General features: G+C 41.8%; 1 protein-coding gene across 6 annotated transcripts in view; it reads right to left on the bottom strand.

The window, feature by feature from the left end:
* The window catches only part of BRD8 (bromodomain containing 8), a 75,812-nt gene that overhangs the window by 17,351 nt on the left and 32,162 nt on the right, over window positions 1–26,299 (bottom strand). For 5 of the 6 annotated variants that reach the window (XM_068277001.1, XM_068277003.1, XM_068277004.1 and 2 more), the window contains 5 exons: window positions 20,186–20,230; window positions 11,701–11,844; window positions 8,613–8,834; window positions 2,093–2,356; window positions 745–981 (listed from right to left, as the gene is read on the bottom strand). In XM_068277001.1, coding sequence (XP_068133102.1) covers window positions 745–981; window positions 2,093–2,356; window positions 8,613–8,834; window positions 11,701–11,844; window positions 20,186–20,230 — 912 coding nt within the window. The remainder of the gene's footprint in view (window positions 1–744; window positions 982–2,092; window positions 2,357–8,612; window positions 8,835–11,700; window positions 11,845–20,185; window positions 20,231–26,299) is intronic. The other variant, XM_068277002.1, reaches the window with a different exon arrangement.

The following is a 26,299-nucleotide window of genomic DNA, read 5'->3' as shown; positions in this document are numbered from 1 at the left end:
CTAATGTCAGATATTGATTGACTAGACGGGACAGAATGTGTACTATCCAAACTCATTTTCCTATCCTATCATTACCCACAGCAGGTAGTCAGAGAGGGAGAACTAGCCAGTGCTGTGAACACAGAGCTAGCAGTTTAATATGACGAACCAACGGGAAACAATGTCACATGCTTTTCTGCTCGGTAGCAGAAGATCGCTTGACATTAGTGAAATGAGCAGCCTGGCCATGTTAACCAGCCCTTACTATCAGAGAAAACTCCAGGTCAACTAAGGCTTTAAACTTCATTGCAATTACTTCTATAACTTGGATAAAAATGTTCCATGGAAAACTTCTTTCATGTTAGAGATGCTATAGGTACCATTGCTCATTGTTCTTTCAAGCATGACACTCCCTCAGACGCAAAAGTGATAAAATGTTCATCAAAAGTACTATTGTTTTTTACCAAGGTGGGTACGCAAAATTATTGTCGCCTGCAGGGATATGGGCTTGATCACTCGGGTGAGCACAACAATAGTCTTGGCCTGTCCTACGGCGAGATGACCTGCCATTCTGGATCTCTCACTGTAGGATTAGCAAGGTGAGTCAAGGGCTGCTGTACATTTGCTAGATTCTTGGCAGAGGTGGCCCCGACCACTTGCAAACCATTTAGAGTGTGTACAAGGCTGAAGTTTTATTGTTCACTTTGATGAACACTTTGCCCCCACCATGACCAGAAAGAAATTGCGGATGCTTGAGTGCATTACCTGTGGAAAACTTATGAGAGCCTCTCTTGTTACATTTGCCGTGTCTGTTGGTTGTCCATCACACGTTATCTCCATATCTTCAGCCTTCCAGAATCCATCACAGATTTGAGACTCCTCATCACTTTCTGTTTTCTCTAGCTTTATCACAGGGTCTCTTTCATCCTCTTCCTCCATGTATGTAACCTTGCTGGACCCTTCTGTCCTTTCACTTACATGACATGCTGTATAATCTTTAGTCTACAATTAAAACATGAATTAGAATATAAAAATAAGATCTCAGCAGAATCCCCTACACTGCGATATCTCGTATATTCTGTAAAACCGAAGTGCTTTTTGGTGTTGACAACTGTCTGCCAGCAAAGCAAGCCTTATCAAACTCATGGAACAATACACAGCCATTACACAGTATTTAACATCTAATTCAATCACTTATATAACTTATAGTGATTCCGACTTGTAAATTGTGCCCGGCCCTTCAACCCACACAAACATGCTCCCACTGGCCAACTGTCAGCATTTCCAGTCATGTGATATTGGTGACAGTATCAGTAGTGCAACTACAATTCATGGGGCTCCCCAGCAAATGTTCACAACCCTTCCTTTGCCTTCCCTTGGTGACCTTCACAGATTGAAGGCCCATCTCACAAGGGTTATAAAACAAGTGTGACCTTCATGATCATACCCATAAGTGTGGCCACACAAACACCTGATCTGGAGGATGGTCCCCCATATCAGATGAAGGGAAGTTAGTAGAAGGGAGCCCCCTAAAGCTCTGGGCCCACCTGTGGTCGCAGGGTCTGTTCCACTAAAGTTATACCCATGGACAAAATAAGTGACAGAATGATTGTCAACTGGCAATTTGCAACAGTTTGATGAGGAAAGAAGGGGTGGGCACAACTTACAACTCAGGCCCCAGGTCTCACTCCACATACAGTTGGACACAGGTTCACTCAAGTCTGGATCACACATCCCATTTTGATTGTCTAACTACTGACAAATTTGACCACTTCCCTGTAGTATGAGAGCTAAACTACATAATCTGTTCATAGTATTCAAAGTCTGTTAGCTCTCATACTACATGGAGGTGATAAGGTTGGTCAGTGATTGGCCAATCAAAATTGGGTATGTGCATGTACCTTAAATGTTTCATTGATAATTGATCTTTCAGCCACTTCTACATTTTTCGTCTTCATAAGTGCTTACAAGTGAGGACAAGAGAAAAAAGGACTCTGCTGTCTACTATCAATGTACCTTAGTCTTGTGGCTCACAAACATGGTCCTATACAACACCCCACCCCCACAAAGAAAAAAAAAAAAAAATACATAAAAGGATACACAAGTTCAGTACCTGTGGAAGACTGTTTGGAGACTGTATTGCATCTGCATTGACTGTGGTTTGTTCTTCAGTTGACTTCAGTTCTTTAGTTGTCTTAATCTCTTCTGTCTCCCAGAGCCCTTGACAGATTTGGGAATCCATATGTCCCTCTGTTTCTTTCACTGAGCTTATTTCATCTTCTGCCTCTCTGTGTTCATCATGGCTGGACTCTGCCAGATTTTGGTTTTGCAATGCTTCTGAGCTGAAGCTTGGCTGACTCAGTGTAATATCTTTAGTCTAGAATTGAAGTATGAGCTACAACATGAACATGAGGCCTCGAGAAACTCCTGTACATTCTGATATGTCATACACATTTAAAGAGGATCTGTAACATCAAAAGATCCCCTGGGGGGTACTCACCTCGGGTGGGGGAAGCCTCCGGATCCTAATGAGGCTTCCCACGCCGTCCTCTGTCCCACAGGGGTCTTGCTGCAGCCCTCCGTACAAGATGACGTCATTATTTACCTTCCCGGCTCCTGCGCAGGCGCTCTGACGGCTGTCGGCTCCGAACTACACGGAAATACCCGATCGCCGTCGGGTCTGCTCTACTGCGCAGGCGCAAGTTTCCGGCGCCTGCGCAGTAGAGCGGACCCGACTGAGATCGGGTATTTCCGTGTAGTTCGGAGCGGAAAGCAGCCACAGCGCCCCCGCTGGAGCCTGCAAAGGTAAATATTGAACTGACAGTCGGCTCTGTCGCAGGCTGTTCGGAGGGCTGCAGCGAGACCCCCGTGGGACAGAGGACGGCGTGGGAAGCCTCATTAGGATCCGGAGGCTTCCCCTACCCGAGGTGAGTACCCCCCAGGGGATCTTTTTGACGTTACAGAGTCTCTTTAAAGATGATCAATAAGAAACTTTTTTTTGTCTTTGAAATTGTATAATTTAAAGTGATCTATTATGAAGAGATTGTGTTTGTCCCCCTTAGATGATTCATTTGTCATTGTTTTACAAATCTCTTCCATAGATGGAAATACCATTGATGATTTATGCAGATGCTATTAAAAGTAACCCGAGGTGAGAGGGATATGGAGGCTGCCATATTTATTTTCTTTTAAACAATACTAGTTGATCTTGATCCTGTGTCTCTAATACTTTTAGCCATAACAACAATAACAAACAACATTTGTAAAGTGCTTTTCTCCCGTAGGACTCAAAGCGCATAAGCATGGCTCAGACCATCGTGGTACAGAGGAAGAAGTCTGGAAATGCCAGGCTAAACAGGTGGCTTTTCAGTCTGGATTTGAATAGCTCCAGGGATGGTGCTGTCTTTAATGGGTGTGGCAGGGAGTTACAAAGAGTAGGGGCAGCTTGACAGAAGGCTCTGTCTCCAGATTTTTTGAGGTGCACTCTGGGAGTGACCAAGTTTATAGAACTTGCTGATCTGAGGTTGTGAGAGGTGTGGTGCAGCTTCAGCAAGTCCTTCATGTATCCAGGGCCCAAGTTGTGCAGGGATTTGAATGTCAGCAGTCCAATCTTGAAGAGTATTCTCCATTCTACTGGAAGCCAGTGCAGTGAGCGAAGGATCGGTGTAATGTGACAGTGGCGAGGCTGGTTTGTTAGCAATCTGGCAGCAGCATTCTGCACTAATTGAAGGCGACACAGGTCCTTTTTGGGGAGGCCAGCATAAAGGGTATTGCAGTAGTCCAGCCGTGATGTGATGAAGGCGTGAACTAGGGTTGGAAGATCCTCTGGGGGAATCAGATGTTTAATCTTTGCAATGTTCTTCAGATGAAAGTAAGAAGATTTAACTACAGATGAAATTTGGTTTCTGAAACTCAATTCCCCATCGATTAATACGCCAAGGCTGGAGCTGTCTATATCTGAATTCCCAATCCTGATTGATGATGCTTTAGGATAGAGCTGTTTTGATGGCGAGCACTGGCTTTGAACAAAAAGGACCTCAGTTATGTCAGCATTCAGCTTCAACCAGTTATCATTCATCCATGCCTGTAGCTCAGCTAAGCAAGAATTTATTTTTGGAGTAGGGTCTGTTCCACCAGGTTTGAAGGACAGGTATAGCCGTGTGTCATCGGCGTAGCAGTGGTACGTCAGGCCATGTCGTTGGATGAGTGTACCGAGTGGCAACATGTAGCCATAGACTCTGAACAAGGATACAGTAGATCAGGTACTCGGACTCAGCTTTTGCTGGATTATTCATGTTTGTTCCAGGGTTTGGCTCAGACACTACTTATGCCAGAAGATCAACAGGCTGCCAGGCAACTGGCATTGTTTACAAGCAAATAAATACGGCAGCCTCCATATCCTTCGCACCTTGGGTTCCCTTTAAGATCTAGCTGAATAGCATTTTTGAGAAGAGCACGATGCCAGTATCACGTGCAATCAGTTGTGCTAGGCAAAAGCCTCCCTGCTCTTTTGCCCTTTATTCTAGATTACTATTAAGGCACTTTCACTGGCACAAACTTACACTCTGGCCAAATTACACAGACAGCCATACCACGGTGATAATTAGTGGTGATTGCTTTGGCAAATACCACCACTTATATACATGCTTATAGAGAAGTTTGGTGGCAAAAAAACAGTTCTCAATCTTTGTAAGCTGTCACTTGTAACATCTAAAAAGTGGTGACTCAGCTCAGCCGTTGAAATAGACTGGAAACACGTGGTGGGCACTTGGTGTTATTTCTAAGCAAATGCTATGACAATTCAATAACATTTGTAAAGCGCTTTTCTCCCATAGTACTCAAAGCACAAGCAAGCCCAAATCGTGTGTCAGTTACTTAATAAACCTGCCAATGATCATGAACCATCTAGGTATATATTTGCATTTCTTTGTTTTCTGAACGCACCTGTTCACAGTGCATTAGTTGTGTTGCAGAATAATTTTGCATGGCAACTCGCTGCTCATACAATTCTCTGCACATGTTCACAGTACTGCGTTGTAACAGATCACATTATTGTAGCTCGCTGCATGCAGGCTTTGTAATGTCTATTCTCCATTGCAGTGTACACTCATTATAACATGTGCATTATGCAACTGACCACTGTGAATCTAGCCTATCACTTTGGTTTTCTCCCTGTCAGCCGATGGGAGTGGATACGGCGCCAGCCTCAGGACCGCCTAACGTAGATTGGAGTAAAGTCCTGGGGCAGGTATTTGCTGGAGACCGCGCGCGCATCTCCGCTTGGATGATGGAGCTTCGCTCCGTCAATAGTCTCCCAACGGCGATCAGTGAACGGTTAATCCTGGCGTCTCTCACCGGCCGCCGCTGGTACGCTTTCTAATTCTCCTAAGCTCCACCTGATCAGTTTCGTCACACCCTCCTAGGTAGCCCGAGGAGTCACGAGGTTGTGACAAAACTGCTCGGGCAGAGCTTAGAACTAGGAAGCATACCAGCGTCAGCGGTGATCGGCGGGTGAGAGACGCCAGAATTAACTGCACAGGATTAGAAGCGACGGAGCCCACTGGAGGGGCAGTGGGGGAGAGCCCGTTCATTTAAACTCTATGTGCTTTACCATCTATGGAGAATGCAAGTTTATTTTAACAATAACATTTTAAAGTTTTAAGACGGTATCACGCTATGGGAGTATTTACTAAAATTTGAGGTTTACTGCGCACTGAGTGAAGGTACGATTAAGGGGAGCCGGATCCTGATGCACCAAGGACAAAGGGCAATATAAGGTGCAGTTAACCCATCTAACATGGGTTACAACAAAAGGGTGAGTTTGTTCCCTGATGGGTGTCTTGGTGGTGGAAAAATATATCCCCCATATGACTTCAGACTGAAATTCATATAGTGAAGACTGAGAATTAATATACGCAGTGTTTATGTGAAGTGGACATACAGATGTGCGCTTTGCTCCCATGTTGAATATTTGTCGTTGCTTTATATCCATATCAAATTGGCTAGGCATTCAACATTCTGTTTTTAGCAATGCAAGTTTACAAAACAAGATTTGCACTGGCTTCAATAAAACTAGCTGCAGGCATTTTGGGTGGTGCTCATTAATGATAAATCTTCTGTAAGAGTCAAGTGAAAATGCCTGGCAGCGCCAGTGAGATGACTAGAAAGCACAAGTAATGCCAGACTGTCTGCTAAAAGCACTGGTCATTGCCAAATAACTACTGTAATAATAATAGCTTCTTTCAGCTCTTGTGCTGTGAATGAACATAAAAACAACTATCAATAAGCAAGTGTTCTAAAACTACAATGTACAAGTAATATCTAAGTATTTTTTAATAACTGTGAAAACATGTTCCTACTTTTCATGTTAAATACTACAACTGACCATTAGGCCACATTCACTGTGGTGAGTTGCGGTGCAGTGAAACAGCCGCTTTGTAACGTGGCTTACTGCTCTGCAACACACTACCTATGTAACTGGTAGAGTCACTTCTTGACTACCTATGTAACTGTCACAGGGCGGCAGATGCGTTGTGATCTAACGGGTTGTGGCATGGCTACCGCTAAATGCCCACATTAACAGTACAAGGCACGCATACTTTTCATTGACTGTATGCTTCACTGTACCTGATGCAATGCAAGCATAACATGCAGCACCACTGTCCCAATCCGCTGTGTTTCTGCTGTCACAGGGAATGCAACATAATTCTTATATGAACGGCTTCATTTTTTTGCAATTAGTGACAGGCGCCTGCTGATGGCCAGGAGAGCCCCAGAGACCATTTTGTGAAATCTGATGTGGGGGAGGCTCCTGTTTAGGGTATACCCTTTTTTTAGGACTAGAAAAATTGTTAGACAAATCAGCCTCATATAGAAAAGATAGGCACCCTTGTGGGAACTGTTATGTATGTAGATTGATGGATCGTGCAGATTGCTCTATGACTCTGGGGGTAAGAATAGATGTGAAAGTATGGACTACATTAACTGTAGATCCAAGTTTGTACTAAATATGCCATCTAGCACATGCGTGAAACTGTATATGGGCAAGACCCAGAGGGAGTTAAGAGATAGGATAAGCAAGCATTTGCCAAGTATCGAGGATAATGAGGAAAAAAAAAAAATCAGTTGCATCACATTTTGCAGTCTACTATGATTCAGATCCCAGTGTATTGAGGTTTAAGGGTTTCTTGCAATTGATCAGGCCTCAAAGAAGTGGAGACTCAGATAATTTGTTGCTCTATTTGGAGAGAAAATGGATGTTAAAGTTAAAAAAAACCTTTAGAGCCTTGTGGATTAAATAAGTGAATAGAGCGTAAAGTCCCTTTTGTGTAGATCAGTGATCTGCAAACTTGTAGTTCCTTAAAAGCTGGAGAACCAAGTCCCACAATGCATTTGCCTTTATGAATCATGACTGTGACTGTCGGACTCCTGCAATGCATTGTGGGACTTGTAGTTCCTCAACAGTTGGAGAGCCAAGTTTGCAGATCACTGGTCTAGATGATAGAATGTAGAGGGGGCACTGCACTACATACAGTTTCCCGAGGTTATGTTAGCACTAATGCTATGGAAGGTATAAATCAGGCATAGTCAAATTCATATACATAGTTTGGGGTTGATAATGTTTAAATTGACATAGTAATGGTCCCCCTCAATAAAGCATGTGTGTGCTCAATGTATTAGGAAAATTATAAACTTCCCCTGGTTACATATATACACATGTATTGCCATTGGATGGATCCCTGGAACTTCTTTTCTTTGCTTAACCACTAATAAGGTCCTAAAATGATAAATGGCTGATTTGTTGATGGAGTTTCCATGCTTAAAAGGATGAGATATGATGACTGGTAATCCACAGTTGGATGGAGAGCCTTAGGACTCTGAACAGTTCACATAAAATTTGCCATGCTGTGAGAGTACACGAAGGAGTAATGCAGCAAGACCTGTAAAGGAGGGGGGGGGGGGGGAATCAACCCCTGGGTGACCATTGGCTTTGATGAAGTATATGTGACGTGCACACAATGTGTAAGCTGGCAAACCACGTTAGGGAGAAGTGTCCTGCCCCAGCCTGTGTGAGCAATGCCCTCCCCACAATGCATTGCTGGTAAGGCTGAACATCATCCAGCTCAGGATTCATCTACCAATGAGAACAGCTGATCATTTGGGGAGTCCTCCATTTGGCCCACAGCTATAACCTGTCGACATCCAATGCACAGAAGGAGTTGGCATCTCTGCTACCACTCTTATGTGACAGTTGTGTTATCATTAACCATGGTCGAAATACTTTTTAAACTGAATCTTTGCTGGATAGCATTGTGTATCGTTTGAGTCTAAGAACTGAGACTGTGTGGTCTCAGTGGTATTGGGGGGTATGTTTTGAGTTTTTTATGAGGATGTTTACCTATCAATAAAACTTTGTTATACTTGTGAGTGACCTGGCTATCTGCATCTGATTTTGAACAATCGAATTGTCTTCAGGTTACGCTCCTTCGGATATATTTATATATGGTGTTTAGTATAAGTTATGGTATTGGGCGCCTGGAATTTAGGATTTATTTTTATAGCAATACCTGCAGAAGACTTTATTACTATTATATTTTTTATTAACTGGAGAAAATACATAATTGTTGCATTACCTGTGGAAGAGTCTTTGCAGCTACACCTACCTTCATGGCTTCTGCCTTCCAGAATACCTGATAGATTTGGGACTCCACGTCTCTCTCAGTTGACTCTAGCTTTTTCATTGAGTCCATTTCATCTTGTACCTTCATGTATTCAACCTGAATGCACTCTGTTAGAGTTTGACTTTGCAAACTTTCTATGCGGGTATTTGACTCACTCACTGTAAAATCTGTAGTCTAGGAGTAAAAGCATGAACTACAGCATAAACATATAACGTGTGCAAAGTCTTCAACAATCCAGATGTCCTATCTTACAGGTTTCACAGTTCACAAATGCACCCTAAAAATCTAGTGTGAAATAATGTAGCAAACCTGACTGAAATGTGTGTCAGGAACCATGGCCCATATGCAATTCGCTTTTTCTTCTGACTTTTCTCCAAGGTGCTATTTTCAAAACTTGTCATTTAAAAGCCCTTAAACCTCAATCAAGCAAGAAAATATTTAAAATAATTTTGATAGTACTTTATCACTACTTTGCTGCTTTTTCAATTGCAAAGTGATGAAAAGTTTTTTTGTTTTTTTTAAAGAAGCTAAAAAATTATCTCCCAGGAAAAAAACGCAGGAGAAAAAGTTAATTGCATATGGGTCTATGTGTGTATAATGAGAATGATCTTTTGTATAGGGAGGCAGCAGCTACAAAAGTGAACACTGGTACTTTGTGATTCACAACAGAATTCAGGGTAACAAGTCTAAAAAAAAAAATTACATTACAATACACAAGTTAATTAAAAACATGTATTTGAATAGTTGGTATAGCATTTTATGCTTAGAATTTACAGACAGCCTGGCAATTTTATCACCAATAATTATATTCCTCCTTGATTACATCAAGTGATAGAAGCATAGTTTATCTTTTTGTTAGTTTTATTTAATTCGGTATATAGGAGATATTTCCAGTAAATATTTTGTAACTACCATTTGCAGTTAGTAGGTAGTAAGCTCCAGGGAAAACTTTGTGCAAGCTCATAAAACAGCAGCTACTTCAAAATCAAAAGATCACATCATACACACCACTCACTTAGAAAGTAGGGGCAGATTCTTCATAATTGCTCTTAGCACAGTAAACCAGAAGAGCCACCAGGTTTACTCAGCTCCATTTACAGGCAATGGCATAGCTGGAAATCATGGCGCACCACAGAAAATATTTTGATAGCCCCTCAAACTTAGGCACAGTTGAGAAATACCAGCTTCCTCTACTCCATGGATATGAGTGGATACGGCAACATACATGTAATGCACAAGGTATACAGAACATGGTACGCATGTAATGTCAGAGGGTGGAGCTAAAATTAAAAGTGAACACATGACCCTGATTGCTTCAGGGCCTCATAGCAATTACTATAACAAATGTTACTCTCCTGCTTTGGCAGCACTTGGGGCTTGGTTCTAAAGCAGCACAGACTAGTGAGAGGAGCGCAAGCTCAGCGCACGCTGGTAGTGCAGCATAGCATGCACTGGTAACTTACGCACGCTCCTTGTAGCTCACAGCTGCTATGCTAAACCCGCACTGAGCCCCGGCCGGTCCATTAGCTTTATAGGACGTGATCCCCGCACATTGATTGGCCCAATCGGCTGCCTGTCAAGTGACAGGTAGCCTATTTGGTCAGTCAAAGCACATCCCAGAAAGCCACTGGACCCGCCATGGCTCAGGGCAGGTTCAGTGGAGCGGCAGTTACTTAGAAGGAGCGCGAGTAAGTTACCAGCGCACTCTTCGCTGCACTACTGCAGCGTTGCGTTGAGCTTGCACTACTCTCATTAAGCTGCATGACTTTAGCAGCACAGCTTGATGAATCAAGCCCTTGGTGCCCTGCATTATTACAAGATCCAGTATTCCTTGAAAACAGTACAATCTATGCTCTTTATATTTAAATGTTTACTATACAAGTAACTCCAGGAACTCAGTACAGGCAGGTCTGATTGCTGTGAGGCAGGGGAAGTGTACCACACCACTACATGGCAGTGTGAAGCAGGACAACATCAGTGGCTGCCAAGTATAAAAGGTGCTTCAACAGAGGCAAAACATTCTTTTTACAGGACATAGGGAGCTACAGTAAGGAGATGCCAACTGACAGCAGTCATTCACATCACTGCAGCTGACATTGTGAAAGAGGCGTTACATGTCTGGAAGCCAAAGGAGGACATTAAGATAGGATTAATATTTTACTGTACTAGATATCAACATTTTCAGGGACACTCACGGTTTCTTAATATAAAGGTTATCGTTGTGGCGTTTGTAGTGGTCTTTCAACTAATTCAACCATAATTGGGTAAATCATGGTTTGAAGTACTTGACAAAAGGCACACCTATAACCTGTGGCCATCCAGTGTTAACACATTTGTATTCATATAGACCAGGGGTGTCAAACTCAATTACGTAAAGGGCCAAAATCTAGAACATAGTCTAAATCTCGAGACATTATTTATTAAGCTTTTACATATATTGAACAGTGTCAGTTATAAAGTTGTGTAACTATAGTATAGCTCCACCGTCTTTGGCAGAGTAGCACAGTGGAGCAGTTTACTATTCACTTGATTCAGGTCTCTTCTAATCTTCCTGATAGACACATGCTCTTTGCTGCATACTCCTGGCTCCTGAGGAATGTCACATGATCGGGGGCTGGAGGTATGGAAATGCAGAGCATGCGACTGCCAGGAAGAACAAGAGACCAGACACAGTGCTGGAGCAGGTAAATATTACACTGCTCATTTTTTTTTTTTTACATAAAATAATATATTATACTGCTCAGCTACTCTATGTGAAGAGAGGGTGCCAGTGTGAAGGTGTGCGTTAATGAGCCACACAGGGAGATTTGGATCTAAGGAGAAGGCTCCATGCTAATGTTGCAGGGGTTGTTGCTGCACCCAAGTTTAAACAGACAAGTCATCCTCTGGATAAGAAGGCAATGTACTTGTTCTTTTACTACTTACAATGATGCACATTTGAGGACCACATAAAAAGGCAAGGAGGGCCTCAATTGGCCCGCCGGCCTTGAGTTTGACACCTGTGATCTAGACTATTAATGGCTAAGGAAAAATATTTAACCTCTTCTGCACTGGATGCTTCTCCAATAACAAGGCGCCTCATTCCAAATTCTATAAGTTCTTGGTCATCCTTGCTCAGATTTAATTCACATAAAGCTTTGCCTGAGACTCTGTTTATTATTTCTTGTTCAGAGTGAGGCTGCATCTGCGACAAGAAAACATGCACATTTTATTTACAAACCTTAGTATGGAAATCATTTTGATTAAACAATTCCTATCACGCTGAAGGACCATGTGATGATCTCTTATTTATTAGGCTCCAATATATTACGGAGTACGTTATAATAAAAAGTAGAATATATAATTTACATACATTATATACAGTAGAGAAGTACAAACTATGACACATAAGTGGATTCTGCTCTATTAAACTTAATTTAAGCAAAGGAAAATATAGGCTACAACAGACAGGGGAAATGTGGCCCTAGTTCACAGAGAATTCCACTGATTGTTATTAGACTAGGTACTAATTTACATTTGCAAGCGATTCACTTTTTTGCCCTTCAGAAGTTTAACTCTAAAAGGAATCATATCGAAATTGCCTGTTTTAAGCTTGGTGCACACTAGGACCGCTACTAGACCATTAGTGTATTTCCAGTGGACCAATGGATACCTTGTAGGGGTCCATGTTCTCCTATGGACTTACATATGTCTGTTGCATAGCCTCAATGGACACCCCATTAGGTTTTTGTGTGGGCAGATTTGTTATTTATTTATATAATAGAGTGGCACACATCTGCTCCCAAGTGTAGCAGACACTACAATGTAAGGGTACATGGTATATGTACTATTCAGATACACTCCCACTGCAGCAAGTGCGAAATGAGCTCTAAGGGCCTTTCTGTGCTGAGCAATATAGGAGGAACTATCCCAATCATGGAGAGGTAATAATGCAATCTCAAATTTATCAAGGCCACAAACTTTTTGGATCTGCACATTAGATACACTACTAATCTTAGATAAACTTTGGAATTTACTTTGAACTGTTTAATTGATCATTTCAGAAGTTTGATTCGATGGCCATATACAGAAGCTATTTAACGTTCATGTTTTGCATGTTTTTAATTAAATAGTGGGAATAATCTTTGAATTTGTTATTTGTGCAATATGTTCATCAGAAGCAGTTAAGGTTTGCATTCTTCATGTGATGTAATTTTTGATTACCAGATACTGCTATGATCTAAAAGTTATACAGTAAAATCTCATAGTAAATTGATAAGTGTGAACCTCTGGCTATAGTAAACTACTAAGTCCTGGGTCTCAGCAAACGTGCCTATATAAATATAGTGTATGACAAATTCTGATGCAGTGAACTACTAGGCCAGGTCTCTTGAGTGTACTATAAAGGAATTCAAATGTGTTACGCAATTTTTTTTAATGAGAATTTTAGGTATTCTTGTTTTTAATTACAGCATTACCATACCCTATTTTCAGGATTTCTATTTCATTCAGGGTTTTGTAAAGTATGTCTTATTTAAATGAGAATGTGACTAGAATATATCCTTATATAGGCTTCTGAGGCAGGTAGAAAACGTGATTGTTTCTTATTTAAATTGAATGATGAGCCCTATGGCAAGTTTCTTCAGTACTTGGCAAAAACATTTGCAGATTGTTGGCAGAAGCGATATAGCTGAATGTCACTATGGGATGGAATCACCAGCACACTTCTGATCAGATAAGAGGTCTGGAATCTCATATGTTGCATGGGCAGAACGTTAAGCTTTCTAGTACCTCTCTCCAATATTGGGGTACCTTTATTAGATTATCCTTAGTGCTACTATGCAGGTGCCTGGCAAATATACATGGGATGGAAAAGGGAGGAACATCACCTGAAAAAGCCAAGTGACAGAACTGGTAGTGCGTGGAGGATGGTGGAGTTCATCCTGATGTATGTTAGCTTATTAGCTAGTACAACTTCCTGCTCTAGGAGTTAATTATTGGAAAAGTCAATCGGAGGAGGTGGAAGGAAGAGGATAAGAAAGCCAGGCAGTTATTTTGTGGTTTTGTTTTCTTTTTAATAAAGCATGCTTGCAAAGAAGATGAAAGAATAACAGTCTATGGGTCCTTTTACAATGAATCAGGTGTTGTCAGTTATAACTGAAAGCACAACTGAAGTGCAAGGTATTGTCCATGTTCCCCATGGCCTTTTTCACACCGAACACTGAAAAACTGAAGCTGCTATGGAACAATATATTTCATTGCACTCGCATTTTAGTTAATATATCCCATATGGAAACAGAATTGTTGGAGACAAATTTAAGCTGAAAACAAAACACTTAAAATGCCTTAAACAAGAGGTGCCAGAGGCTACATTAGGCAATTATAAGGAGTGCAATAAAAAAAAAAAGTAAAAATAAATTATACTGCCATAGATTGAAGCTCAAAATCATCGCTATGGATATGAAATCAAATCCAAACAAACTTTACAAATATATTAACTAAATAAAGAAAAGAAAGGTGGACTGTATAGGTCTCCTAAAAGATGAGGTAGGAAACTCAATGATGGTTGACTGTAGTAGTGTGGAGCTTTTGAATGCATGCTTTCCTTCTGTCTTCACAAAGGATACATATGCAGAAAGGTCCTATTCTTCCAACCAAAATACCTTACACAGGAGTGAGTGACAGCAAGACTAAATAAAATCAATACAGAAAAGTCACTATGCACCAATGGCATACATCCTCTGGTGCTAAGGGAATTAAGTTTGGTTATGAATAAACCCCTCTCTTTCAAGTGGAATAGTTCTGATAGACTGGTGTACAGTTCACGTTTTTTTGATGATTAGAAAAGGGTTAAAAAAAAAAAATCAGATCTGAGAAATTCTAGATCTGTAAACTTACAAGTTGTGTGCAAAGTTTTTAGAGATGCTATACAAGACTTCATAACCGAGAATAATCTAATGTCTCAGCATTAATATGGATTTACTAAGGACAGGTCTCGTTTGACTAACATGCTCAGCTTTTTATAAGGTGGTGACTGCTAATATGTAACAGTAATATCCCTGGACTTAACAAAAGCCTTCAATACTGTTGCCCACAACAGCTTGGTGTAGAGGATGCTGTGGCTGGGGATGAATTTGTGATCATGGATTAAGAACTGGCTAATGGACAGAAAGCAAAGAGTTGTGGCCAATGGTTTATGTTCAAACTGGGTAACTGTTAGCAGTGAGGTCCCACAGGGTTCGATATTGCATCCAGTACATCACCTAGTAGATGTAGAAAGTAATATTGCTATTTGAACAGATGATACAAAGTTGTGCAGAATTTTAAACACAAAGGAAGATTATGAAATATTGCATAAGGATCTTGATAGGATGGCTATATGGTCAAATAAATGGCAGGTGAAATTCAATGTTGAAAGATGTAAAGTCATGCATCTTGATTGTACCAATAATCTGGCACCATACAAAATAAATGGGATACAGGTGGGGACATCAAACTTGGAGAGGGACTTAGGAGTACTGATGACAACAAGTTAAGGCCCTCAGCTAGCCTGACCTGCTACTTTCCAGCTAGCACCCTCAGCCTCCACCCATCACCCCAGCTAGCCTTGCCCTACCCCCGCACCTGCCTCTGCCCACCCAGTATCCTCAGCTAGCATCACCTTTCTGCCTCTCCCCAGCTAGCACTTGTAGCCTTTACCCAGCACCCTCACCTTCCTTTGCTCATCCAAACTCCTTTATCTTTTCGTACCTAGCATACTCAGCCACAGCCAGCGCCACGTTATCCCCAGCCAGCGCCACGTTATCCCCAGCCAGCGCCACGTTATCCCCACAAAAATTAGATCATGGTTCCCTGATACAGAAATGGAGGTATGGATGGGTTTGTCAAAGGTTTGGTCACATACACAGAAATTGTGTGCTTCACATCAGACTCAGTTGTTCCTACTAATTCTCTTTATTCATATTCCTGAAATGTTCTATGCCTCCTTTTCAGGCCTACTCATGTGAGGAAATGAGCAAAGCATGCTGGCACCAGGATGCAGCAGGGACAGGACTGGCCGGTGTAGGTAACTAGTAGACATCACAATCCCATGGGAGGAGGAAAGAGAACAGCGAGGCACTGCTTCCTAAAACCCTTTTAATCCGGCTGGGAAGAGACAGTGGTACAGAACAGTGAGTGCGTCAGAGGCTTACCGCCCAATAAGCAACTAAGGATAATGTATGAGAAAATATAGTAATGAAAGATTAGCATTTAGCAGCTTAATCTTCATAGAATATTTTAGTTAATCTGAATGAAACACATACTGGTAATTATTTACAATAAATAGGCAAAACAGCCTTTTTTTATTTTCAATTTCCACATATACACCACATATAAAAAGGTTAGTATATTACAGTTGGAAGCGCACAGCTAGTTTACACCCTTCACAAAAATACCCATTGTCAAAGCCCACAGACAGCCCAGGAGCCAATGAGTCATTTGTGGTAAAGATGCTGAAATTTAATTCCATCACACATCCTAGTTTTTATCATTCATACAAAATGGTTATGCTTTGCAAATAATGTTTAACCCATTTCCTGGCAAAGTCCAGAATGGTAACAGTAACACCGTTTGTCGGGGGGAGGATTTTCTGACCTCTAATGATTTATGGGTGAGCAGGTGAGTTACTGGCGCTGACCCCTGCCAATCCTTGCAGCTCTACCACAGAGCTTTATAATAAGGGCTCTTTCACCCTTATATATTTACAATCTTGTTCTTCTATAATAGGGGTAGTCAATGAATTGCCATTTCTTTTCCCTCACATGCAAATTTAACACAAAATTGTATGCAACCTGGAATTTTATATATTTTATATACTCCCTGTCCATTTTACTGGCTCAATTCCAAGGTGCATACAATTTGCATTAAATCTGCATGCAAGCCAGCATTAGCATGTCATTGACCATTTCTATTCATTAACATAAGGATGCAGGAAGTTTATAAAGGTTATTAAAGAGACTCCGTAACAAAAATTGCATCCTGTTTTTTATCATCCTACAAGTTCCAAAAGCTATTCTAATGTGTTCTGGCTTACTGCAGCACTTTGTACTATCACAGTCTCTGTAATAAATCAATGTATCTTTCCCTTGTCAGACTTGTCAGCCTGTGTCTGGAAGGCTGCCAAGTTCTTCAGTGTTGTGGTTCTGCTATGCACTCCCCCCTCAGGGGGGAAAGAAACACACAAATGATCTCTTGAGATTCAAAAGGAATGCTGTATACAGCCTGCATGTGTATGGATGTATTTTCTATGTGTGGACATACTGTACATCAACCTACTTCCTGTTTTGGTGGCCATTTTGTTTGTTTATAAACAAACTTTTAAAACTGTTTTTAACCACTTTTAATGCGGCGGGGAGCGGCAAAATTGTGACAGAGGGTAATAGGAGATGTCCCCTAATGCACTGGTATGTTTACTTTTGTGCGATTTTAACAATACAGATTCTCTTTAAGCAGACGTGAACTTAGAACTTCCTCTCTGCTGTAAAATATAAGCAACCGCTTAATAACCTTTAAAGAAAAACATTTATTTGTAACAGCTTAAATAATGCCTGCAGTAAATCTGTAATGTATCTACTTCCTGGTTTCATGGAAGTAGAAAAAGGGTTAACATTCTGTGTTTACATATTAGCTGTTCTGTGCTGACACAGCTAGAGCTCAAATTACACTTGTGATTATTTACAGAAGAGGGGGATTAGACAGGCTCTTCTCTCTAAAAACACACAGGGTGCATTTCTCTCTGTTTTCCCTGTGTCCTGTGCAAGACTTCAGGTCCACTTTAAATAGGAGGTCAAGTTTAGCTGTAAAAGTGGAATACATTCTGAATTATTACTGTGTACTTGGAAATGAAACAGGGCTTACACACAAAGTACTGTACAATGAATGTAGCGCTCCGATTTAAACAGGACTGACTATTCAGTCTGAAACAAGTGAGGCTTAACTGGCCCAACTCCTGAACAACATTGACACCCTAAAAAGCACACTTCTTTTGTACACGGATGCCAACATTCAGTACTTACCATCTTATACACTGAATATGCACATGATTCTTAATTAAAAGATTCAATTTCCTATTGATTTAACCTCCTTTACATATAAATCAGTAACTTTGTACATTACTACACTTTATACATATACTGCACAATATTTTAGATGGATGACACAAAAGCACAGTCCCATATGAATTGGTTGATATTCTGAATAATCATAGCTTGCATAAAATGTATCTGAACAGTTTAAATGCAGAAGCTGAAGCTACTGAAATGCTTTATAATCGCACAAATCTTATAGAAGAACACATGCAATATATTTTGAGGACAGCTGGGCTCTAAACGGACAGCCACTAATGTCCACTGCCAATTAATTCATCAAATTACAATGGAAACTCAACCTACCGATATTTTACGCTCCCACATGATTCGGATCCTACCACCATTTTACAATCCCACATTATTCTAATTTTCCTGCTATCTCACAATCCAACATGATTCTAATCTTACTGCCTACTCATAATCCTACATAATTCTTATCCTTCAGCTGTCTTATGATCTCACATGATTCTGATCCTACCACTATCTCACAATCCAACATGATTCTGATTCTACCGCTATTTTACAACCCCCACATGATTCTGATCCTTCAGCTGTCCTTATGCTCTCACATGATTCTGATCCTACAGCTATGTTGTTCTGTCATGATTCTGGTCTTACGGCTATCTTATGCACCCACCTGATGTTGGTCGTACCGCTATCTCAAGTTCCCACATGATTCTGATCCTACAACTACCTAACGGTCCCACATGATTCTGATCCTATGAATATCTTACGCTCCCACATGATTCTGATCCTACCAGTATCTCCCTCCCTTAAAAGTACAAGTCCAAAATATATACTTAAGAGGGCAGTTAAATGCACACAAATACAGCTACCATACTTCCTGGGCTGGCTATATTGAATAAATTATGTGAACTGCAATTCAATTTCATCCAGGTAAAACCTGCTCATCTTCCCCATATAAAATAATGTAATGAACGTTTCTAACAATCTGTACATATGTACCAGTTTAAACCAATGCCGCCTGGAGTGCCACTTCATGGAGGGCACACAAACCTGACTGCTTGGTATAAGGCCCAGATACTGGGTTTTAAAAAAAATAATTTAAAATACCACATGGTACAATCAATGTTCACTGGCTACAGCTACAATTAGATATTCCATATGATGCACAATGTGGACACTTCATTTTTTCATTTTCATGTCTGCTTCAATGGCACAACGACGGCCTCGAGTACCTCCATCCTGTTCAGTAAAGAAAGCAGAGTGATTAGCGCTGTGTAGTGCAATATATGGCCAACATGTGTGTGTAGGGGTGAAGATTCTAAGCCACTGGACAGTGAAGAGGGTAACAGCGACTAACGAAATGAGCTCACATACCTGAATGGATACTAAGCTGGACCTTCTGCCTTGTCATCAGTGCTGCTGTATTAGCCCTGTCTGCATTCCCATTTCAAGTCTATGAAATTCTCTTTTAACTGAACTGCTACACGGGGGAAGGAATATCTATAGCATGCTTGATATGACACAATTAACTGTTACTTTCAGCCTAAAGGATTAATACGGTATTTGGATGCATGTAGGTGATTACAAGTAAACATATCAGCCTGATGGACAGAGCGGGTCATTAAAGCGGACCTAAAGTTCCTCCCTCTTTAAAAATAAAATGTGTTCCTTTACAAGTGTGAGTACCTAATGTACTAGTCACCCCTTGTCTCTGACTGTGCCCACTTCTGCCTGAAGCCACAACCCCACACGTGAAAACTGGCTTTGGCAGTTTCTGATAGCCTGCAGAGCTTCACCTGACATCAATGTTCTATATAATCTTTGTGTGCTTGCCTGTGTTTCAGCATTATGCCAACACAGCTCACATAGACTGCCTTCTCCAGCCCCCATAGGACATCACTGCCATGTAACAGATGCAGATTTATGGCTCCAGATAGCCAAGTCCTTCTGCGCTAGTCTCTCAGCACAAAAGAACTTGGCTATCTGGAGCCTTAAATCAACATCTGTCACACAGCACTACTAACAGCTCTAATAACATAGGGGGCCTGGAGAAGGCAGTCCGTGTCAGCTGTGAGAGCTGTGCATAATGCTTAAACACATGCAGCACGCAAGATTATATAGAACATTAATGTCAGATGAAGCTCTGAAGGCTATCAGAAACGGCGGACAGCTGTTTCAGCTCATGGGGGTGTTCTTGCAGGAAAAGATGGGCGGCACTTCAGAGTACATCAGGTACTCACATTTGTTAAAGGGACACATTATGTTTTTTTTTTTTTTACAGAGGCAGAGAAATACACAGACTTTAGGTCCATTTTAAGAAAGCATCAATGGACAGACGCAAAGCACAATGAAGAAAGTACAGTGACAACTTGGGCAGACAGCTCTGAATGAAGCATAGCGGATTTCTGCACACTCATTCCATCCAACACATTGCAGCTATTCAATACTTACAAAGAGAGAGAGAAGGAAGGCGGGAGAGCCCATGGGGACACTGTCCTGTTAAAGGCCAAACAGAAAAACAGGTCAGATTCCACGGAGACTCTCCAACACAAGACATGACAAGCTGACAGCACAAATGCAGAAGAGGAGCCAGGGCTGGGACAGACTACGGGAGAAATACAAGCTTCCAATGGCTAACGCTCCATTTCCACTTGGTTCACAATACTTTAGGGCCTTTTAGTAAAATTATCAAGCTGCACTGGCTTCTCTTGCTGCTCACATAAAGAAAAAACTAAATTATTATACAGGATCATTTTCTTATAGGTAAAAAGTGCAACACACATATGTATAACTGCCACTAAAGTTATATATATATATATATATATATATATATATATATATATATATATATATATATATATATATATATATATATATATATATATATATATATATATATATATATATGTCACCTAGAATTAAAACCAAATGTTGCATGGTAATCTAAAGCATTCACAAATTATTATATGAAAAAAGTGAAGAACAAGCGAACACATTTTTGGGGATAGATTGAGGAAGGGTTAGGTAGAGATGGCCCAGCCTTGGAGAACTCATGGAGAAGCACATGATCAGTTTGATCAGCTGATAGATTTGTAAGGCTCTGATTTGCTGGTCATGATCATGTGTTAAACCAGGAAGTCATCACAGCAAATCAGAGGCTTACAAATCTATCAGCTGATCAAACTGATCACATGCTTCTCCATGAGTTCTCCAAGGCTGGGCCATCTCTAGTTAGGACTTGTCAGACTTTTACTGCCGTTTCTGTCCCAGGTGTGGAGATTATCTTTCACTCCGTTTCAAAAAAACCTAAAAATTACATGAATTTCCACAACACGGAAAAGGGTTTTTGCTGGTCCATAACTTACGGTAACATCTTACAAGCCCTTCCCATAGAGCCAAGTCCAACACATATTTAACACTGGGGAAAGCCAAAAATGCCAGAAACAGCGGTGATTAGTGTACTGTAAATAGTATTGCCCTTGGAACTGATCTTTTAGAAGTTAAACCTTTGCAGCTGTGCACCTATCCCTTCAGATATCTGAATTCTAGAGCCTAATGGTGCCCACTAATCTGTCTTTATTGTATCCAATTTTACCAAATCTATGTAGTAAAATGGTAACTGTGTGAATATACATTGAATGGATGTTTTAGGTAGTCGCTAACATTACACAGAAATGGTAAAATTGGGGGAAACAAAAAAAAAAAAAAAAACAAAAAAAAAAAAAAAAAGGATTGTAAGTGGGACCCTTAAGAAGTTTCCAGTGGACATGCTGTACTCTTAAAATAGTTCAGCACCTACTTTGTCAGAAACAATTTTTTTCTAATTTTGCTTTTGTACATTACCAAAATGAATTTTAAATGACAACTCAGATGCTGTTGAAGTGCATATTTTGAGGTTTAATTTAGTGGGGTGAACAAAACGATTGCATAAAAATGTGAGGCAAATGAAGCATTTTTTAAACACAATCGCTTCATTTCAGAGGCTCAAAAGTACTTGAATAGACTCAAAGGCTATTTCATGGGCAGGTGTGGGCAAGTCCATAGTTACCGTATTTTTCGGAATATAAGACGCACTTTTTCTCCCCCAAAAGAGGGGGGGGGGGGGGGGGGAGTCAGTGCGTCATATTCCAAAGAATAAAAAAAAATGCCCTAAAATGTCACCTGCGTGACTGGTGCGATCAGCTTCGGGCAGCCAGTGTGACTGCTGCGTTTGTGGTCCCCACTTTCCCCGCAAAGTAGGCGGCGGTGGCAGTAGTGAACATACATCACCTCAACCTTGGAACCCGCGGTGATCAGCCGCTGTTCCGGTATCCTTTGTGTCCCTGGCGTCCGCTCCGCAAAGTAATTACCGGTAAGTGGTGGCAGCAGCTGTGGGCATCCCTCACCTCATCCTCGGAGCCCGCGAGATCAGCCGCACGTCTCTCTCTCTTTCCCTCAAGTGCCGATACTTCCTGGTCGCGTCAATACAGATGCGACTAATGACGCGACCAGCACTTGAGGGAAAGAGAGAGAGACGTGCGGCTGATCTCGCGGGCTCCGAGGATGAGGTGAGGGATGCCCGCAGCTGCTGCCACCACTTACCGGTAATTACTTTGCGGAGCGGACGCCAGGGACACAAAGGATACCGGAACAGCTGCTGATCACCGCGGGCATCAGGTCAGGTAAGTGATAACAACTGTGCCCGGGGAAAGCCACAAAAGGGGACTTGAGGAGGCCACAAAGGGAGACTGGAGGGGAACACCAAGGGGGATGGGGTAGGCCAAAAAAGGGACACGGGCAGGACACAATGGCAACAGGAGGAAGCCACAAAGGGGGGCAGGATGAGGCCACAATGGGGGTGGGGGCAGTAGGAGAACACAATGGTGACAGGAGGAAGCCACACAGGGGGGAGGATGAGGCCACAAGGGGAGGGGGCAGGATGAGGCCACAAGGGTAAACAGAGGAGTATACAAGGGGGACTTGAGGAGGCCACAAGGGTAAACAGGAGGTGGACACCAAGCTGGGCAGGGGTAGACCAGAAGGGAGCACAGAAGGAGGACACAATGGTGAAAGGAGGAAGCCACAAGGGGGGCAAGAGGAAGCCACAAGGGGGGGGGGGGCAGGAGGTGGACAGCAAGGGGGACAGGAGAAGGATGCCCAAGGGGACAAATTGGGGGGAGAAAATCTACAAGACACCCCTGGACTATAGATGCACCCGGTTTAGTATTTTTTTTTTCCCCTGGTTTTTGCCCTCTAAACCTAGGTGCGTCTTATAGTCCGGAGTGTCTTATATTCCGAAAAATACGGTATGTCATTATCAATTAAACAGATACATGGTTTGAAATAGATTTGAGGTGTGGTGCTTGCATGTGGAAGATTTTGCTGTGAACAGACAACAAAAAGTTGTCTCGGGCATTGAATTGTGTCTAATATTTTTGTATCTTTTTACCCCATTTACAGTATTGTGTATTCATGCTCATCACCCTCAATGACGATAAAAAAAAATATTGAAATAAAAAAATAAAAAAAATAAATGTAAATTGATTCTGCCACCACTAAATGCATGGAGAGCTTGTTTTTCTGTTACAAATAATATTCCTTTGAGCCAAAAGTTACATAGGTAAGATAACTACATGGCAGACTTGTTTTCATTGTACTGTATATTATGCAAGACTAACGGTGTTTTAAAGGAAACTTGTAATGTGGCAAAAAAAAAAAAGTTTCATTTAACTGGAGCTTCTGCCAGCCCCCTGCAGTCTGCCTGTGCCCGTACCGTCTCTGAAGGATCGACCAGTCCCCCACCGCAGATGAGTTTCGTTACCGAAAGCCATCGCCCACTGCGTGGCCCTGGCTGCACGAGTCCTTGTTCGTGTTCCCCTCACCAAGAGCGCAGGCGCAGTAAGAGGTTTCCCCATACTGCGCCTGCGCAGGACACTCCCGGTGATGGGAGCATGAACAAGGACGTGTGTGGCCGCGGCAAAGAGGCGCAGTGGTCATTGACTTGTACGACGGCGGTAATGAAACTGTGCCATGGCAGGGAACTGGAGGATCGTTAAGAGATGGCGTGGGCACAGGGAGGCTGCAAGGGGCTGGCAGAAGCTCCAGGTAAGTGAAATTTTTTTTGCCACATTACAGGTTTCCTTTAAATAATTTTCTATTAAATACATAAACAAAAATCACTGAAACATGGGCTTACCATATCAAAGTACATGTGCTGACAATTACAGAAGAACCTTATTTATATAGTACAATCTTTCTTGCAGTAATAACCTTAGGCTAGAGGGTTTCTGCAATTAGTGGGCATGGCCAATCATTTTCGATTGATTATACCGCTGATCAGAAACAATCAATCATTCGTCAGATACGATAATGGCCACATTAGGAATCAGATGTAGCTTTTGCATGAATATCGGCAACGAGCATACAGGTAATGACAAGCTAAGAAGGGATTGTAACCTTCCTTGTGCCCACTCATATGACCATTCATCAGACTCTGCACTGGATCATACCCTAGTTCATCCACCAAACTCTAAAAGGCTGGTTTGGAGTCAGGGTGGTGAGATAAAGCCAGGGCTGTGGAGTCGGTCCAAAAATCCACCGACTCCGACTCCTCAGTTTAGGATTCCACCGACTCCGACTCCTCGACTCCGACTCCTCTAATTTGCATATTACAATTTTGTTGATTAAAAGTATGTAACGTGAAATTCGTCTCTTAACTGCCAACGCTTAGGAATTTTACAAGACAACTGAAGTGAGAAGGATATGTAGACTACTATATTTATTCCCTTTAGACTAAAACTAGTCCTTGGTAAGAGTACTTGTAAAAGGTACAAACCGGAACAAAGAACATCTATCAGGCCCTAGGCAATGTAAGTGTGGGTACATGTAAGAATGATGTGCAGGTACTCTGCAGGGGAATGAGGAGATTCCTCCTCTATTACACATTCTTCATGCACAATCTGAACAAGGTTTATGGGTGACAGACAACACCTCTGTGTTCAATGTGCACAGCATTCTCAGTGGATTCCCTGCAGCTCTGTGGGGAGTGCATATGTAGAGTATAGTACTACTGTGTAACAAAGTAAACCTGAGACAGATGAAATTAAAGTTTTATACATACCTGGGGCTTCCTCTAGCCGCCTTCAGGATAATCAGTCCCTCGTTGTCCTCCTCCACCACCTGGATCTTCTGCTATGAGTCCAGGTACTTGAGCCAGTCGGGCGTAGTGCGCATGCACACACTCCGCCGCCAGGAGCATACTACACCTGTGCAGCACTATTGCGCTGGTGCAGAATGTTCCTGGCTGTGGGAGCAGCATGCGGCCGGACAGCGCTGACTGGCTGAATTACCAGGACTCATATCAGAAGATCCGGGTGGTGGAGGACAGCGAGGGACTGATTAGCCTGAAGGGGGCTGGAGGAAGCCCCAGGTATGTATAAAACTTTACTTTTCATCCGTCTCAGGCACCCTTTAATTTGTAGTCACCAAACCAAATTTTAACAACATATCAAATTATTTGATTTCATCAGCAAAGGGAGTGCACACATTTGCATAAATCAGCATCAGTGCAGAATTATTTCCATCTCATTGACCATCTCTATTAGTGACACAGCTACACATCAGGCTTTATACTTACTGCATAGATGTTATTTAGTGTATATAAGAGATTCCTGTGTACACATCATATATACAGTCACAATCCGATATGTATATCTGACCTTAAAAATACGGGGACTGCTTTATTGAAGCAGCACAAGTAACTAATTTTGATTGGTTTATTTCATTTTTGTGGACTAAGCACAGCTATTACTGTATATATACTGTATATATACATTATTTTTAATGACTATTATCTGAGAAATAGAACATTTTATCATATTTTCTGTGCATTTTTCCCCCGACTCCTGGCACCCAAAATTGCCCGACTCCACAGCCCTGGATAAAGCAGAGGATATTTTCCCTCACATCACTACAGGCTAGGCCAGACATGGGCAAACTCGGCCCTCCAGCTGTTACGGAACTACAAGTCCCACAATACATTTGCCTTTATGAGTCATGACTGTGGCTGTCAGACTCCTGCAATGCATTGTGGGACTTGTAGTTCTGTAACAGCTGGAGGCCAAAGTTTGCTCATACCTGGGCTAGGCTGTGTTGCTAAGCAGAGGTTAATCATTGGTCAAGTTGGGTGGATGTGTAGCTATACCTACTGTATTAGGAAGCACTGACAATACAAAGACTTGGTATAGCTACTATAGACTTGTTTACAACTATAGGGAGGATGGTAAGGCTGTTGAACAGGCAGCCTTGCCCTTAATGAATAGAGGTTTACCACAGGCAGACTATAGATTCCTGACACCTAAAATAGCATTTGCACAGATTATTGTGCATGCTTACTTGCTCAGTTCAAGGTTAAACAGAACATACTATCCAATGGTGTGGGGAGGATGATCCTTGTAAAAAAAAAAAAAAAAGTTACTCAGTTTTTAGTAAAGTTCTGCTTCGTAAGGTGTGAGGACCATAAATAGGAAGCCTCCAGTGGCAACAAAGCAATCAATTCCAACACAGACATCCGTTGAAAAGGCAGCA

Source organism: Hyperolius riggenbachi, chromosome 3 (assembly GCF_040937935.1).
Source record: "Hyperolius riggenbachi isolate aHypRig1 chromosome 3, aHypRig1.pri, whole genome shotgun sequence".
Lineage (NCBI taxonomy): Eukaryota > Metazoa > Chordata > Amphibia > Anura > Hyperoliidae > Hyperolius > Hyperolius riggenbachi.
Note: the sequence above shows the minus strand (reverse complement) of the source record. Positions and strands in the feature narration are given on the sequence as shown.